General features: G+C 34.0%; 1 protein-coding gene across 7 annotated transcripts in view; it reads right to left on the bottom strand.

Moving 5' to 3' along the window:
• The window catches only part of LOC116292968 (cellular tumor antigen p53), a 41,940-nt gene that overhangs the window by 5,220 nt on the left and 16,995 nt on the right, over positions 1-19,725 (bottom strand). For 3 of the 7 annotated variants that reach the window (XM_089030408.1, XM_089030407.1, XM_089030405.1), the window contains exons 2-7: positions 15,154-15,378; positions 5,822-5,844; positions 4,507-4,553; positions 2,293-2,442; positions 1,076-1,400; positions 403-534 (exon numbers count right to left, since the gene is read on the bottom strand). In XM_089030408.1, the coding sequence (XP_088886534.1) occupies positions 403-534; positions 1,076-1,400; positions 2,293-2,442; positions 4,507-4,553; positions 5,822-5,844; positions 15,154-15,257 (781 nt within the window). In that variant the 5' untranslated portion in view covers positions 15,258-15,378. Of the gene's footprint in view, positions 1-402; positions 535-1,075; positions 1,401-2,292; positions 2,443-4,506; positions 4,554-5,821; positions 5,845-9,519; positions 9,695-12,962; positions 13,135-15,153; positions 15,379-16,272; positions 16,351-19,725 lie in introns of those variants that run through there. The other 4 variants (XM_031700331.2, XM_089030406.1, XM_031700339.2 and 1 more) reach the window with 4 other exon arrangements.

Raw genomic sequence — 19,725 nt, 5'->3', positions numbered from 1 at the left:
CACAAGCAAAACATTACACATAAACAACAGTTATCCCTATGTGAATACTCCCCCCCCCCCCCCCCCCAAAAAAAAAGCAAACAAAAAAACAGCATCCAAGCAAAATTTAGAACAAATGTAAATATGGATATCTGAATGTCTCCATGCTGTAAGTAGTTAATATTTTACTTCTAAGTGAGCCCTCAGTTGTTTTTTAATTGCTCTAAATCATTCAGCATCAACGATTTCTTTAGGCCCTGACAAATGGCCCAACATTAAAGAAAGATGTAGCCTTTATTTTGACCCAACATTATTGACAGACCATGACACCAATGTACAGTCCAAAGATCTGCCCCAACAAATTGTGTGTCAAAGAGGTTGTTTGTGGGTTGTTTGTCAGGGCCTTGAATGAAGATAAGTTACCTTGGGGTCCATGGTAGGGAATGACGACAGAATGGCGGCCAGATTCCGGACACACATGGTATTGTGCTGTTGGGTTATTACTTCTGATGAAGTGCTGATTGTGGTCTGGATCTACAATATCATCATTGAATACTGTAGGATTATTGATTAGCACTATCATGAGTATTGCTCATCATATTCATTATATCAAGTTATAAATATTGGAGGAGGGGGAGGGTGGGGCTTCAGAGGGGAGGGCCCAGGGAGGAGGGACTCCTATATATAGAATTGTGGGGATGCTCGATGGAAATTTTGAAAATGACTTCTAATAGGTACCATAATTTTTTTGCCTTGTAGTCATATAAGTGGCAAGTTTCACCCCTAATTTGTACCAAATGACCTAATTTTACAGCATTTTAATTAGCTTTGAAAGTTAACCCCTAAGAGCTACGATGGACATCCCCACCCTTCTATATATGTGAGTCCCCTGGGGGGGGGGGGGGGGGGGGAGGGGAGGGTTATCATTGAAAATTTCATTAGTGAGTGTTCTGATTGCAGTGCACTGTGGCAAGACTTCAGACCCTTTATGGTATCATAGCGACAGAGCCCTACCCCTGGCTTCCTGGGCAAGCCATGATACCAATGGCATTAATAGTATCTAATATTATTTATAATAACGAATATCAATACTCACTATCACTAGAGGGTTGACTGTGGTTAGGACACCTCTTCACAATGTCATGCAGATTGGTTGAGCCCTTGAAGACAGCGACGGCTCTCAAGTAGCACCCAGGGGGAGGCTGATGGTCTGTCTTGAACTTAATGGGACAGAAGCTGGCCAAGTTGACATAGAGTTTCTTACAACTCTCGGAATAGGTCCATGTGGCTGACTTGGAGGCAGATTCAGTAACTGGGCCAAATGACAGGGAAAAACCAAGATCTCCAGGATACTCAGTGGTGCTTGGGATTGTGGGAAGGTGTGAGTTGTATTGAGAGAGGCTGTCATTTAATGCACTCTTCTGCAAAAAAGTTCATAAAAATTAATATTATACAGTCAAATAGAAGAATTAATTGCCCAATAAGAGTTTGCTTTAAAAAGTAATGATGAAAAAATCTAGGGAATAAAGTGGAGAAAAGGATGAAAACGAATTTTTTTAGAAAAGTAAAGGGTAATGAAATTGGAATAAAAATTAGAAATTTGAAAAAAAAAACACTTGAGAAACAGAAGCAGCCAGGTAAAAGAAAATGAAATAATGAAGAAAAAAAGAAAAGGAAGAAAGAATGGGAAGAACATAGATGATAGAACAGTAAAATTGTATTCAAAGATCAAATTAATAATGTTACTGCGTAGAATCTAGGACATTTGCGCGATGGCTTTGTTTTACTACTACCATTACCAAAATGCTATGCATATTTTCTTTCTTATTCAAATTTGCATTATGTCATGAGAATAGGAAGACCATAGGCTGTGTTCATGAAGGCATCATTTTACTACTGCTACCAAAATGCTTTGCGAATATTCTATATCAAAATTTGTATTCCCTCAAGAGAATAGTAAGACAATTGCTGCTAATTTACTGAACAAAAGAAAGTGTTCAAAGGATTCTGGTAGTAGTAGTAAATGACGCTATGATACAAGCGACCTATTCCAAGGGCGGATCTGGGTGGGGGGGGGGGGGGGGTGGGTGCAAAGGGGGCTGTAGCCCCCCTTTAGCAGGAAAAAAAACCTGAAGAATTAGATGCTTTTTTTTATTGTTTTCCGTTGTGTTGATGGAAGAAACTCAAAAACCCCTAAAATTTTGGCTGGATCCACCCAGCTAATTTACTGAACAAACTAAAGTGTGAAAGGGTGTCTAGTACTTGTAGTCAATGTTACCATAATGCAAATGTCATACATAGCATTTAACTCACCGTATCATAGTGGATGTCTGACTGGGATGATACAGGGGACCCTGGAGTACGTCTCCCAGTGGTGTTGGTGTATATCGGACCTTGGATATTCTGGGGGTATGCAGGTGGTCCTGTGGTCTGCATAGACATCTCATTAGGATACGACATCGGCTGTGATGTAAAGTTAATGGAAAGATGAATGAAATGAATGGGAAAATGCAAAATGATCTGACAAGAGTTTAATCTCATCATAACTAAGTGTACAAAGTCTTGGAATAATTATTTTGAATTTAATCCAAGACAAAATAATGCTTCAAAATTTAATCAAATAAATAATAATTTCCTAAATTCCACATTTTCAATAGCGTTAAACCCTATATCTCCTTTCAAAGTTTATTGCAAATACATTGCTTATTTTTAACACACTTTTTTAAAATTTGTAATCTAACAATAAAATTCAACAGTTTGCTTAGTCAGCATAAATCACTTTTTTTTAAATAGGAAAACATTCTAAAAATACTATTTATTTAAAAAAATATTTGCATGAAATTTATTCTCAAATCTTGTGATATTTTTGTTTGTTTTGGCAGATTTCAATAACTTTGTTTGTTATTCCTTTCATTTTGTTGCTTGGTTACAACTGTGTTTTGCACTTTTAACTGTTGGTTTTCAAAACTCTAATTTTATGAACTTTGTACTGTACCATATAATCAATATTTACTTTGTTCGTATAATTTCTGTACATTTAGAAAGAAAAATCATAAATTTCCATAGACATCATTCGTTGTGGCATATTGTATTTTCCCATTACAGGCCACATTTCATTCCCTAGAGAATAAGATTCTTTGTTTGAGTCGTATTCATATCATGTGTCTTCTCACGTGAAAATGTGAAACAAAGAAATGATACTCAAGGTAAATAACACCTGGTCTGTAATTCCTTGCATCACCACAAATATTAGGACTATTATTTTGATATGTTATACATTTTTCTGCTCTCAAAAGCTATTCCTTATTTTCACTTCCATATCATATCATTTTCCAAGTTTTAACTACATTTTTTCTTATGTTTATTTTTGATTTTAAAATAAATATCCTTTGGCATCAAGGATCTTTTGGGTGCTCTTTTTGAAGCTCTTCAATTTGCGTCATCATATATGATACAAAATACATACTAGGATGCTCAGTAGGGGGAAATCATTTTGCATGGCTATGATGTCCTAAACACTGCAACAGCAAAACAGCAAACAGCGCATAAAATAGTGTTGATTTTTAGGTATGGACCTCTCAGAACCCAGAGAAAATCAAAAGTGTTAATAAAATTTCTATGAAGGGAGAAGAATAGATCTGAGAACCAAGAGAAAAACTCAAAGCACAAGAGAAGCAAACAAAAATCTATGACATATGATATTCGCAGTGTTTAAATTTCAAACTCAAATACTTCAAACAAAATCCATTCAAAATTACGAAAATAGAATACAGTCATGAGATAAGAAAACAAAAATCTAATTAGATGAGTACTGTAACACCACTAGCTACCATTAACAGGAACCTATTGTTTTCTGGGTAGTGTGAGTGTGACCTGAATACTCAACAGGTATCACCTTACATAAGAAAGGAGAATGTGACATGGAATACACTAGGAAACAAAGGTGGAAGTGCTCCAAAAGACTAGGCGATGTGCTAATTTGTATAACCAAAAATAATGATTTATAGAGATTTAGTTTCACAAAAAAAAAAAAACTACTAGTGCAACTAATACGGCCCATATGAAAATGTTTTGCATTTTCAAACAAATGTTTGTGATTTTTGAGACAAAGTTCACAAGTTTAAAATGTGTAATTTGTAAGATAAGAAAAAAGTAGAAGTTAGGTTATGATTTGCTGAAAAATTTTAGCTTTCTGGTAAGATCAAAAATTGGCAAATCCAAAAATCAACATCGCTGTGGTAATTGCCAAGTACTTTCTCTTGAGAGATTAAACTTAGACCAATTGCAAAACACTTCCCGTGTAGATAAGAAATTTATATAGACACACATTCCTAATTGCCTCAAAAAGATATTGACACTGATTTCACCCAAATAAATAAAAAAACTAAGGTTTTAAAGCTAGAGATAAGCAAGCTACACAGTACATTGAAGGAATCAAGAACATTCTTAAAGCACATTCCTGTACATCCTTTATTGCATGCCGTTGCAATTCATCTATTTATAGACAGTCGCTGCAAAGCTGCTCACCTGGTATGGAGGAAACATGCCCCTCATTTCTGGGTTAAAATCAGGGTCTGCAGAAGAACCAAAGAAAAACATCATTAAATAATCAGTATTACTGTTGACTTGGGAGGAATGAAAACTGTAGACTCAGCAATAGAGGATGTGAAACTTCCTTGGAGTACTAAAATACTTGTGACGGAATAGTATAACCTTGGCTATAACAATTTGATATCAAATTCCAATTTCCTTTAATTGAGGGCATAAAGTAGCAGAAAACGTTAATGAAAAATCCTATAGTTTTATGATAATTTTCACACCTAGGTTATTGAATCCAAATTCACTTTCAAACATCCCTGCTAGCCCCATGTTTTTGTTTCTTCTACATCTGGTTACTGAGATCATTTGAGCACAATTCAGCAATTTAAATCTTGCTGACATTTGACACTGTATTAGAAAATAATCCAAACTGATGGATAATGTTTCAAAGGTTGGACATTTCATCACGTGTCAAAAAACTGCAATGCTAGCCAAATTATGCTCAAAAGTATTGATTGATTTGTAGATAAATTGATTAATACTTAGAAATCAAAACATATGGAAAAATAGGATTTTATCAAGATTCAATAAATTGAATACAACTGTACCTAAAGTACAATTTTTTTTCTTTTTTGAAACTAAACATTAATTTGAAATTAGCATATAAGATTTTGATGACAACCTTCACACATTGGAAGGGTTTTAATGTTCCATGACGCAGGCACACTACCTTTAGTCAAAGGTCTTTCACAGGATTGATTGCCCAATCAGCATATTCAAAAACAAACACATAAACTTATATTTGGAAAAGAGAATCAAGACCATTATGCTGACCATTTAGCACTCTTAATCATGGAATGACATCATAAGTGTATCGGCACCCTTCCCTGCGCCAATCAAAGTGCATTAAGCACGATAAACCAATTTTTATACCTTCATAAAATAATTCCAAAAATCAAGATCTTTGAAACCCTTAAATTAAGAATTCATCATGGCCTGTTGTAGGAAGAGTGGAAAGCACTATGGATAATTCGTTATTTATTGGATAACTTGATGCTGATATCAAATAAATTTATCCACTAGATAAGATTTATCCATCGGATAGCCCTATCCACCCATTGTAAAACTGGGCCCTTTATCCCTTCCCATAAACTCTCATTTTTTTTCATAAGTTCGAATTCTTTGGTCAACATCCTTGACGGCATGAATAAAGACAGATCAGAGAAACAAGGAACACTTTGAAATATAAAAATGTCAATCTTGAAAAGTTAAAAGCAAACCACAAGAACTAAAAATATCTTACCTTCACTTCCAACGTTGAAAAAACTAAGAAAAAAAGAAAAGAAAAGAAAAAATGAAATCTTAATTCAACTGCAAGGAATAACAAGAACTTTAAAGGGGAATAAGCATTATAAAATAAAGAGTCCTTATGGGTTCTCTAAAAGTGCAGTAAGTACAAGTATTTCAGCTGCTCTCTTGTTACATAGAAGTGGGGAATTCCTTTACAGAAATTTAAAACAGTTCTTAAATAGAAGTTTAACCCTTTTGAACATGTACAATATACATCCAAATAACAATTATGTACATGTTGTCAAATTTAAATACTGTCTAATGATTATATCCTAATCTTCAAATGTCTGAGTCAATAAATTACTAAAAATATATGAAGACTTTATCAAGGCACAATTATTTATAAATCCCCAATAAATACACTATGCAAATTATGCAAGATAGTTAAAAGAGAAGACAAATAAACAATACATTGACCTACTAATTTGTCATGGCTTGTTTCTTGTAACGTATGTTGTTGATAAACTTTAAAAAAACCTTCCTGAAGTACTGAAATTCTTTAACACTGGCTTGGCTACTTATATATAGATATAGGATAGGATTATATAAGGAGAATATGAACTAATGGTTGTTTTGGGTTCTATTTCATAACATGTCAATCATGGTCCACATGTTCAACATGCTGATCAAAGTTCAATCAAGAAACCTTGTTAAAGAAGTTTTAGGGGGTTGATCTGATGTACTAGCGCAATCTGTGCCAAGGTTCTTTTAACACCTTCTTGTAGCTGTAAATAAAATCATGCAAACTTTGAACCTCTAAACAAGCTGGTTAATTAAGTGTTGATAATTTTAAGCTTAAGTTTTGGAGTGTACTTCCTTAAACAACCAATTACTGACAGTAACTCAGAAATCTTTCACAGGTTATATTTTTTAATGGCAAATTACTCATTGTTAAAACCATATTGCATTCTATGCTCCCCTTAACAGATTTAAGAGAGGGTCAATAAGCTATCTTCTCTTTTTAACCCAAGGTTGTTGTGACTGTGTAAAACCATTAAGTCAAAAAGATAAGGAATAGAGAGTTAAGAATTTTTAATCATTTGCAAGAGAAATTTCACTTTCTATTACAACATTAAAGTTTACAAAGAAAACTTCAAGGAAGGGTACAATTCAGAGCAAACAAACCTTTCGACCCCCAAAAACAATCAAAACAAAACCTTGACAATGAGCCTTAGTGATAGCATCACGTCATGCGATACTACCTATGGACTAAAGCACAGTTTAAAGGACAGAACAATAGCTTTTGGATCACAAATCTTGGCATCGTCAGCATTTTTTGTCTAAGCTGTGATATACAGACAATGGGTTAATCAGATACTCTTGAAGTGACAAGTGCTGGAGATATAAACAAAATGTTGCCACAAAGTTGAGATGAAAATTCAAGTTAAGATATGAAGATAATATAATATTTAATGAGAAAAAGACAATAGAGTTAATATAATCAATAGCTCAAAGATCAAGTCAGAAGGTTGTCATCCTTAAGGCTCTTCCAAAACAAAAGCAAAGAGGGCTGAAAGTCAAAAAACATTTTCACCAACAATAACTTAATTATTTGACATTAGCATTACTATATAAGACAGCTCAAGTCTGAAAAAGAAAACCCAAACAAAGACAGGTGTTTTGACTGTTGGCAGATTATTTTGAAACACCTCTCTGATTTATGAATATATTTTGATCAAATTCTACAGATGATTACAAATCTACAATTCTGTAAGATTTTAAGACAATTGTCTAATGTATTGCTCTGCAGCTGTGTGACACTTTAACAATGACAATGGGAATAACTTAATTCTTAGATAACAATGAATTGCATTGTCATACTGTACAATGCCTATTGTAATTCTAGAAATCTATTTTCCTCACAGGTAGAAAACAAAACATGTCTAAAAATAGCAACAACTGGAAACAACAACCTGAAAGAAGCTGAATTCAGCTGAAATATTTAAGACATTTGAGAGAAGTCTAAGAGGATTTAGCAAACAATACTGAGCAACGTTATCCTTGTATTAATCACATTTTTAGCATCTTATATGCAAAAGCATTTTCCGTGGCAGGCAAAATTTAGACTATTTTCATGACAGTACAGGTGTCAAACTAAATAAAAATGCTCTATGCTCCCCTTAAGAGATTAAAGCACTTTACAGAAATTGGCTAGAAATATTAATATTTAGTTTTTAAGAGGTCTTCGGCTAGCTACGACTGTCGACCGTCTACCACGTTTCCAAGGTCATGGAAAGATTTAATCAAGTTCGGTCTCAGACATGTCTCAGCTCTTATTTACTATTACAATTATTTTTCTATTTCTTGCCAGTATTTGTTAATCAATATCATGTTTCAAGAGGTATTTCACGTACATCACAATTCTGCGTCATGGCATTTTATTCTGTATTTTGAGAAATGAGAGACAAGGACATGAATTAAAGGGTTCGTAAATCTAGGAGTCTCATGCATCACTAAAATATTACGTACTACAATTGAAATAATCTTTTCTCAAAAAAAATATATATATATAATTAAATTTGTTCAATTAGGTTTTAAGGTTTTGTAAACTATATCAATGATCATAAAATTTTGCTGTTGTAAAAATGGCTTTCATATGATTTAAAGGGTTTGTAAGTCTATGAGTCTCATGCATCACTACAATATTACTACAAATTGAAATAATTTATATATATATATATATATGTATAAATATATGAAGAATTAAATTCGTTCTTCAATTAGGTTTTAAGGTTTTGTAAATTTTCTCAATGATCATAAAATTTTGCTGATGTTGCAAAAATGGCTTTCATAACGTAGCTTCACACAAAAGTGACAAAATCCAAGTCTTCTCAAGCTATTGTACATAATGAAATTAAAGTAGATAAGTGAGATAGCTGGCTGCAACTCTTCCTACCCAAAAAAACTTCTGCATTAATTCTGTAAACCCTTCTAATAAATCCAACAATGCTTTAAATTTCCTGCATTTGACATCGAATTTATTCTTTCAAAAATTTGGTTTTTTAATGAAATTCAAAAGAATAAACTTGCCAAATAAAGCCTTTTTAGATTTATTAAGTAATATATAGGCAGCCGTGTTGTATACAATATACAAACATGAGCTGGAGGCAAGTAATATTGCTTATTACTTATCAACTGCCAAGGTTTAGTTTTTTCAAGGCCATGATTTCTATTGTGTTTTCCTTATAAATTATTCATTGGTTCTCTAAGAGGGTTTTAGCTTCCTGACAATAATTTAAGGTTACATCACCAGATCAATCTAAAACAGCAAACCTCAAAATCCATTTTTCTTTTGGATCAAATTAGTTTCCTATACAACACAAACTAGCATATAACTTTTAAGAAACATTACAGTATAGCTGATAACAAATATAATCGAAGGGTTATTATCTATACTAACTAATTATCTATATAATATAAAGAAACCTAACTAGGAATACATGGCAGTCCTCTTAGGTAATATGGATCATAATTAACCACTAGGACAAGTAAATATAAGAAGAGAAGTCTCTGACCAGCATAGTTAGATGTGAATATTGGCCTCATGACAAATAAATAATGATACTTTCAACATGAGTAATTGTTCTGGGATTTTCACCATAAGTTGATATCACCTTATATGATGACAAGGATACATCATGTTAGCGTTACCTTAAATCATCCATCTTTAAAATCTTTTTATACCTTGATGTTCAAACTGGGCTCACTACCAAACCTTTATCTCATAATTGTGGTGAGATTTTCAAACAAGATGGCCATATTTGTGTATTTATGAGCCAAACAGTGGACAAACATGACAGATTGCTTAGCTAAACAACACATTTTGAAGAATTGCCAGTTGAAACTTTATCATCGACACATTTAATTTGTGTTTGTCTAGACCTGTTTCTGAAATCTTAAATTTCAAACAAATCCAAATAGTAGTTTAAAGTCAGTTATAGAAACTTTTTTGACGAGAAATCACTAATGAGCAAAGGAGAATAAAATGAGTCTATAGGCAAACCAAAGAATGATCATTATGCTAGAATTGTTTCATCATTGCTCAATCAACCAGATTATTTTATGTGGACCAATGCACTGGACCCTTAGGGATCCACTGAGGTCTCAAGCAACTTAGGAAGGTCAATATTTTTTTTAAAGGGGGGAGGGGGGGTGAGGGAAGTCAAGCAGTGTAGTCAAGCAAGGAAAGGTTCTGCAACTAGAATTTAGAAAATTAACGCAGACTAAAGCTGGGATATCGTGGAAACGTTTTGGGTTGCAAATATTTTTACTGGGGGGAGGGGGAGGGAGAAGGCATCATCAATCAGTTCAATGGACCAAATAAAGAAAGAGTCTTCATCCACTCAAGGCAATCCAGAATAAACTATGGCAAGTGAATTATCTGCAGAAGTCTATGCAGAAGTCTCAGTGTATAATTTTTAATTTGTTAAAAAATTATTATTTCATTTACGAAGCTTCTTCACCTTAGTGATTTTCAAGTAGGTCCTATGATTACTAAAGTCTTAACTACTGTAAATGTCCCTATTGACTGATGTGGGGGGAAAACCTCTAGGGAAAACTGAGTTCCTTTAATAGTTATTAGCGACACTTGTCTCCAAAATAAAAATAATCAAATTTTATGTGGTAAAGGAGGATTTGCACATACATTCCCTACCACCCCCCCACCCCCCACCCCACCCCCTATCAGTGCAATTACTAGAGAGGGCTTACAAATACCATCCAGGAGCTATATACTGGGACAATCCAAAGAGGAATAGATAGTGGGGTAAACAGAATTAAGTTGCCAAACAAATATTTACTGAATTTGTTTGAATGCATGACCATAGCTAATAGTGGTATGAAGTCGAGGTTGGAGGATGTTGGAATAAGAGAATGCAGTAAATGTATAAGATTATGATTGACAGCAACCTCAATTTGAAATCATGGTCATTATAAGCTATGTCACATCTGGCTGAAAAACAAGTCAAACTTTAATTGGGATACAGTATCCCAATGTTACCCATTTTATGCAATTGCCACTAGCTGCTCGGCAGTCTCCTCTACTGTGCCTTAATATGCAGCCCGTAAAGTCCTCCACTGATCTTGTAAAGCGTCATTGAGCTCCTGGAAATGGCGCTATATATATTCATCCTTTATTATTATTATTTTTGTATAGGCAGGTAAGATTAACTTAATGTCAAAATTACTGGAACAGTTGATGATTTTTTTAATGTAAACCGAAATTGCTGTAATTTAAATTACTAAGTTAACAACAAACTAGAAATAGCTATAGCTAAAGATATGAATTTGAAACTTGTATAAAAACAGCTGGCATGGTAATGGTAAAGAATGCATAAACCAAATAATATACACAAATTGTACAAACTAAGACCATCTGCTGAACTAAGGTTTGCAGGGGCGTAGTCAGGATTTTGTGGGTGGGTGGGGGGAGGAGAGGGAGGGGAAGAGGCCAAAACCTGTTTTCAGGTAATTCGAACTTATCATGTGACTACATAGATGTTTTGGTTTCTAAAGCATAAGGATGGGGGGGCTGGCACCCCTTGGCCTCCCTGGCAGATTCACCTTTTATCTCTGGTTTTGGGTTTAATTCCTGGACTTTTTTTGTGGCTACTGCCTCGTAGAACAGAATACAATGGTGAAAATAAACCAGTGCACATGATCAGAATGTGAAAAACGCTGGTGGCATGATATCTTGCACGAATCACAAACAACATAACTGGAGCAGGTATTTTTGCTGGAATTTTTTAAATACAAATGGAGCTCGAAACAAAAAAAACAGAAATTTTCTAGTGTTCCTACAGAAGAAATAAAGACACATGCGATTGTTGAGCGTCTATTTTTCTATGTATTTTGGTTTTTTTCTCCCTCTACGAAACCTCTGCAAATAAATTGCAATTGCATCTGTGAGATACCTGTTCCCTGACTTAGATCAGTCTAAAGGTTAAGTTGTTAAGATTTGAGAAAAACTTAAGTTTTAAATAGTACAAGGCCCCTACTATAGCATAGCTGCTTGCTAACTAGAAACACTATATATGTCCAAGATTAAGCACAAGAATTGTTTATTTTCATTTGATGCAGTTCAGTTAAATTTAAGAAATAATGAAAAAACTTCAAACAATGAACACGGCACAGTTTATTGTCGTTAAACATATCCATAAAAGTTTTAAAATCTGAATATATTTTAGAGAAATTATAAATCACAATCGCGAACTTTGATCGTTACTGTAATTCAAGCAGCTTGGGCATCTGTGTTACATGTATCATCAAAATCCTGACCCAAAGCACTAAACCTTAACTTAACGGTGTTAAAAATAAAAATAAATGAAAATAAAGCAGCAAGACTCTTCAAAAGTTATAAATTTAAATATAAATTGACCAAGGTTCTAAAATATTATACTAAACATTTAGGTTGAAGTATGATTTTTTTTATTGCAACAAAATGCTATGCATTGAAAGATCTTTGGGAGGAAATGTGATGAAATGATACAGGAAATATCCTAGTAGGACTAAGGCTATTTGACCCTCATTCTCAAATTCAACAGGAAACAGTGCAGTATAAATAAGCAATCACATGCAAAAAATAAAAAGTATACCAATAACTTTTAAATTACACCATGAAATTCTACCTAAAATTATGTGTATAAATTCAAGCATACAGTATGTCTTATAGATTAAGATTTTTTGATTTAGGATTCTTTAAATTATGTTTAGATAATTCTGTGTGTAGTTTGAATAAATTGGTTTCAAAGAACATGAGAATGATAAAAGGATAACCACGATGAATATGCTTTGTTCATATTGAAACAATTTCAAAATCAACATTTTGAACTCCATTCATTTAGAGTTGAATTCCCAAAAAATTAACTTAAAAATCTCAAGGGATTTACTGTTTATAAATCTGAGCAGTAAGGAACTAAGCTTATTCAAATTACATGTAAATCAGGAAATATATATATGGCTTTGTAAAGTTAAATAATTTACATTGGATTGTACTTGGACTTAAAAAAAGGGTTTATAGACTTAATTATTGAAGGAAGATATAAGAAATATTAAGCTTTGATGAGGAAAATAATACATAAATCTGATAAACTTACCTACAACTATGAAACCAAGTTATTTGCTTTGATTTGGTTCAAGTAATTCAATAGGCACTCAAGAAGAACAAGGTTTTTTTCTTCACCATAAGATGTTTGAAGAAGGAAATTCAACATGAAGGTTAGGTGATAATATGATGACATATGTTAATGCACTCTGCGCTGTTAAACACTGCTCTGTAGGACTGTGCGAGGGGAAAGGTCTTAACATTCCTAAGTGCTGATGTCATGGTCATAAATTACTTGATAAGGAAATAATATTCAATCTCAATAAGAAATAATTAATACACATTCTTTGGCTTAACCTCTCTAACTGACCTGCCAGTAGCTATACATATAATATATTGAAATATTATTTCAAAAGTAAAGCTATCTGGGATAATAGAAATTCCCCAAAAATAATTTGAAAAAAACCTTACTCAGCAAATTATATTAATATTATATGAGTTGAAGAGAGAGGGAGAATCAATTTGAAATTATGTTTGACAAGAAAACACTGTTTGTATTTTTTTTTTTTAAATTAGAAAAAATAAAATTATATTTCTAGCACAAACATTAATGGTAACATTAAAAGTAATATCCTATTTTTGATTCAAAAATGAATTTTTTTCATGATTTAGCTTTCACGCATTAATGATGCCCCGTGACAACTGCTGCATAATTAGTTAAAGGGATTATTTGAAATATGAGACAATGAACACTAAATGAATTTATCCTATTTATATCTAGGATTTTAACAGTTCGATTCTTTAAAGAAAATTATTGACAAGATGTGTCAAAATATATTAAACAATAAGGTGTAATGATACAAGAAGGTTTAGATTATATGATGAGAAAAATATGAATCCTTTTAAACTGGTCTCAGATAAAATTTTGAAAATTGAAAATTTTCGTAAAGGAATAGTAATTTTCTATGCAAGAGATATAAGTGCTGCTAGTATTGCACATACGAAGGTGGTGTGTTTTATTTCTCTAGGCAGCAGCTAGCAAGCATTAAACATTTTATATAGAAATGAGATAGATGGCTGTTAAATGAGGATGGGATAAGATAAAAAGAAATTAAACTACATGGCATGAGATATGAACAGAGTAATATAAAATATAATAGGATGAGTTAATATATAATTATGTTTAAGTGAAGTATGTAATGGGAAGGAATGGTTGAAAAAATGACAGCTTAAATGAAAAACAATCGATTTAAAGAGAACTAAAGTGATAAGGGAAAAGGAAAAAAAAGCTCAATTGTGCCTCAAATTTTTTTTGAGAAGTGGAGAAACATTGGGTAGTGTCGAGTAACATCGTTTTTCGTCACTGTTATCAAAGACTGGTTCCAATCAGTGTTCAATTAAAAAATTTTCTCATACTTTACTTAACTTAAATTTCACCTCTATGCTATTGTAGAAATAATACTCGCTCTCTCCTTAACACTAAGTATTAAATTTACTTTCTCAAGAAGGTTTTGAAGGAAATGCATTTAAATCGTAGAAGTGCTAGAAAACATAAATATGAGAAGTATTGTATATGGATTACTAGTAGCATTGAAAAATTATATTTTTTCTAAGGTAATTGAAATAGGCTCACGTAATCTGGAATTGTATGCAATGGAATCATTTATTTATATCTATGATACGTTGTGTAATAACTTTAAATCTACTCATGACAAGCCGCTCCTTTGAAGCACAGATTATCTTAAAACCCAGGTAAAGATTGCATTGGTTGCTGTGTAGAATGCGACTCTAAAGCAGTCAGCAATGTTGATCTTACGAAGCAACACAGAATAAGGAATTCGGATCAACCATCACGAGTTCGGGTGGGCTTTTGTATAACGCCAATGACGGATAAACAAAGATCTGTACAATAACAAACCACCCAGTCATCTAACTCTTTAGTAAACAGCTTACGGTGTGTATTTTGTAAGGAAAATACGACACTGTGGAAAATGAATGAGCTGGGAAAATTCTTTGAACCCCGATCAATGTTCACGATTTTTATTTTTTGTGTAGTAAAAGTAAAGTGACATTTCGTTTCGTCCCTCGTGTTATCACCCAGACGTAAATAATGCATTATTTCATGGAGTAAATTCTTATGACGTTTCAACAAATATGTCTCTAAAAAAATTGACTTGACTTTAACAGGCTTCATTTTGAAGTAAGTATGGAATTCCTTACCATAAAAAGATTGAAAAACTTACCACGAATTCCTGGTCGTTCCTCTAACGTCTTCTAAAATACTTTTGTAGTGTTTGTCGCCAATTCCGATGGTGGGTTCAAGGTTATTCTCATGCTCTTCTGCCATTCTTGTTTCCTGTTTGACTCCTTGAGAATCAGGAGTAAAATACTTCGCCAAGTTTAACGTTTTTGGCTCAAAAAGTCGCAGACCTAAGGGACGATTTAGACTTCTAAACTCTGCCACGCTTCTGGATAAAGACAATAAACCAACTGTGAGATTGCAATAAGCAGAGACACAATATAAAGGATCAAAGTTTGATTTAAAAACAATAATAACCAATGGTCACCAAGGTGCAAAAATAAGAATTACGTTGGGGCTCTTCACCCCCACGGTTCAGGGATCTTTCTATAACTTCAAAATTTTACCATAGGATAATATTTAATTACTTTAAGAGTTTTAACTCGAGATAGAGTTCCGACTACAGGATATCTTATTACTATTCGACGGAAATTCCCTTACAGAGAGAATAATAAAGCTGCCGAATTTGATATTTCAGATGGAAGTATTGACAGTCGCGTGTGGAAATTCATTATCAACAAGTGATAAACAAGGAAGAGGATTTGTACTGTAAAAAACCTCATCCAAAAAATACTATATATGAGATAAAAATCCAGTTTGAGTTGCGTATAATGTCATCAACACTTCATAACGAGGATTTTACTTAATTATAGCTCGCTGAAAGGAGATCAGCTGGGGAATAATAATCAAATGATAGACAAGAATCATAGTCTTTGTGATCATGAACCTTGACAACAATCAAGACATTAGCTTCATATTCCGTCAATTAAATCCAAGCGTTTTTGAATAACACTGAATAACTTCTATTGTGCAGACTTTAAAGTATTCTATAAGAGCCAGTTTAATAGAGAAAGTGGCTTTAAAGATGATAAAGACTTCGTTTAAAGATAAAAGAAGGACTCGTTTAGTGTCGAATCATGCTGCAAATATCAGAGCAGGCCAGACGTTCCCAGTTTGCAAATTTTACCACGAAAATCAAAACTTTCCCGGAAATTTTGAAAGATCAATATCTAAAGAAGGAAGAAGTATTTTTGTGTGTCAATAATAAGGTGTTTAGACTTACCAGAAGCGCTAGAATGTGGTATTTTTAGTTCAAGAAGAGCACGAGACGATGTAGTGTGAGTGATGCAAACAGTCTTCTTATGCTAATCATATACCCTAGACTATTGACCAATCATAATACACCACACAGGTAGCCCGAATACAATTTCAAAGGAACCGTAAGGAAACTCGATGTTTTTGCTTCGTATTTTTGTTGTCAAAAAAGATCGATTTTGAAATATTATCATAAGAGAAATGAATTTTTAATCAAAATGGTGTATGAGAATCAAGTTTGAAGAAAGTTGGAAAAGGTTTCAGAACTGCTTTGTTGGTACTTTTTACTCTTGAGTACTTCTTTGAGAGGTCTATTTTTTTTCCTTCTTTAAACCAATTCAGCCATGCACTCCTTCATTTCTTTCTCTTTCTTTCTCTCTCACTCTCTCGTTCTTTTTCTTTCTTTTGCTTTCTTCCTTTATTTGTCTCTTTCACCGACCGTTCTTTATTTCTGTCATTCTTACTCAATTTTTTTCTGTGTATGGCAATTTTGCTTTTGAAAATAATTCAACGCCCAACATCTGGAACTATTGCAGTGCCTATTCTAGATGGGTGGCCTTTGGATAAACAACGAAAAGAGCAGCTAGCTTTGACTACCGCGTAACTATTTATTTGACCCGACCGGCAAACTCTTTCTGGCATTCAAACCTGGCTGGATGCTATGCAGCAAAAATGCAAAGAGCTAAAGTAAGATGACAGAAAAGTAATCTTTTCGCGTCCGGAAACCACTCGAAGAATTGATATGCAAAGGTCAGATCTATCTGTTTTTGTGCAAGCCAAAGTTGAAATGCTTTCAGTAAAGTATTACCAAATATGGATGACGCTGCATCGGCAATGGCGTCCTTTTTTACTAAGCCGGTGGTGTTGAGTTACTGTCACAGTGAGCTCGTTATTGCTTTTGCTTGCACAGTTGCAGTGCGGTCTTTCCCAGCCATAGCATTGTTACAGAATAAAGCAAATGAGATACAGCGGTTGATATCAATTGATAGAACTTTCAAAAACAGAAATGACTTGTTCTTTGAGAATTAGAGTCAAGATAGCCAAAAAAATAAGAAACAGATCAACAGCTTATGCAACGGCACAGGGTCTTTGGTGTCAAGTTGCAGGAACGCGTACCACCGAAGTTGAGATTGGTCGGGAATGTTCTCACGAAGACGTAGATCAAGTGTTATTTCACGCTAAAAAAAATACAAATCTTCTTTAATTCCATTTTGTTAACAAAAACAAAGTTTTTTTTTGGCGGCTATGCACATGCAATGTTGCGCTTGGGTGTATCGAATAACTGTTTACACAGCAATGAAGGCACTTGAAATGCCGGTGTCTGGTTGCAGTTTGCAGGCATAGTGTTCCTAATCCGTTGGCATCAGGTCATTGTCTATTGAACATTTCTAATTGAAGAACTGTGAAGTGCCTGAAGCAATATTTTGAGTAAATCTGGTATAATCCTTAATAAAACAAGCATTCGGGCACAAAGAAAACGAGCCGGATAAGCGTATTTGGAATTGCTAACACTTAGACTAAGACCCTTTGCTGTTAGTCAACAGACTGAAAGTAAGATTTGCATGCAATAAAGGTTTCATGTTGATCTGGAGTTATTTGCAGTATTAGGAAAAGCATTATTCCCTAATCCATCAAGAATTTTTAGATTGCATTAGCAAGAATTGGGATTTCGTATTACTTTTCTAAAAACATGCCTCTTGAGAATCACTCAACAAGGTGACAGCCGAACTAAGACAAAAGCATGCAATGGATGAATGAAAATCTTTACGTACGTCATCCACCTTGAACGTCCTGACACGCGTGCAAACGGATCTGTAACGACGCGCGTGCCAATATGATGCGGAATATCTTGACCGGATATTGGACTGGACTTTGGTCTGCTTGTATTTAACCACTTGAAACACTTTATTTTATAGAAACATGGGTTTGCGGAGAATTATATTCCAAATTCAGGGGCTCTTCACCCAGTTTCTGGTTTTTGCCGTAAAAATCGGTAACATATGACGCATATGCATAGATGTGTGCGTGAAAGTGAGCCAGTGAGCCAATTTGGAATCAGTACATTTAGATACTAAATTTGTTCATTCATTATAATAAAACAGACTTTTTTATTCAAGGGATGGCTTCGGAAAGGGGTTTCCAATGGGCCAGCTGTGATTTTTACCTACTAATTTAGAAGGGATTTTCCATTCATTCAGTCATGGGATTAATACATTCCTTAATTCAGTCGTTACCTCAGTTAGTAAACCTTAGAAATATCGAATAACAAAAATATTATTAAAAGGTATTGAAGACAAACCCCACCCTAAAAAGATTAGCTTGCAAGAAAGGACTTTCAAATCCAAATTCCAATTCCCCAATGCATTCTAATAGGTTTTTTTTTTTCATTCCATAATAATTTGTTTGTTGGTTCATCTTCCTCGACTAAACTTTCGATACTTCTAATATCGAGCAAGACCGCCTTAACTTTGGATTTTGCTGCAATCATAACTAACCGCATGCAATCCAGGTCAACAGCCATTCCGGAAGTCTTGGCGTACACTGTTGTTCAGATGTCTCTGTTTTCAAAACTCTCTCGTCACGAATTCTTTTACAGCTCACTCAAAAGAGTGACCAACAATACACAGATCTCAGTAAAGACTAAAGGTACGGAAAATCGAAGTCAAGCTATATGGACTTAGTATTAAATTTGCACCACATGGGCGTATTACACGAAACCCTCATTATCATATTATCATAAGGCCTGCATACCACGATCGACCTTATTGCGTCTAAATACTTTTATTTGTGGGCTAATTGAAGTAGCGACCTCACTTCCTCTTTCATGAGATTTTGATGTGTGTGCTTAGCACGTGACAGGCTAGAGTAAGCGCTACATATACACCCATATAATCACAGGAAAAAATTGCTTAGCATATTCCAAACATATAACAGGGATTTTAAACTCTTTCATACCATAAGACATGGGCTCCTCATTTGTTGCATTTTTAGCTTTTCAGAGGATAAGATTTCGGGGTAATTGAAAGATGCTAGATATCATAGTAGATTGAACGAGCCGAGAGTGAACAAGAGAGACACTGTAAAAAAAAAAAAAAACCGGTTGCATTGCAACTTGCGCAAAGTACAGCTCTTTCGACGGTGAGTTCTCTTTGCTCACCCCTTCGTCTCGGTTGTGTGTTATAAATATTCAGCTATTCAACCTAAACCCGTGACATTTTCATCAAATCGTATTGTTCCGTAGTACGTACACTCCTTACTATACAATAAACCTTAATAAAAGAAAATAGTACATTTGTACAAAATCGAGGCGAGCAAAGACTGAGCAAAGGCGAACTTGAAATGATCGGCCACAAGATATATAAAGAGTTAATGCAATGTGAGCAAACCAGAGAGCAAACTCCCTCTATTAGATTGCCATATA

This window comes from Actinia tenebrosa, unplaced genomic scaffold (assembly GCF_029948245.1).
Source record: "Actinia tenebrosa isolate PJP-AT-01 unplaced genomic scaffold, QUT_ActTen_1.0 PGA_scaffold15__27_contigs__length_11533743, whole genome shotgun sequence".
Classification (NCBI taxonomy): domain Eukaryota; kingdom Metazoa; phylum Cnidaria; class Anthozoa; order Actiniaria; family Actiniidae; genus Actinia; species Actinia tenebrosa.
The sequence above is the reverse complement of the archived record's forward strand: the minus strand, read 5'-3'. Positions and strand labels throughout refer to the sequence as shown.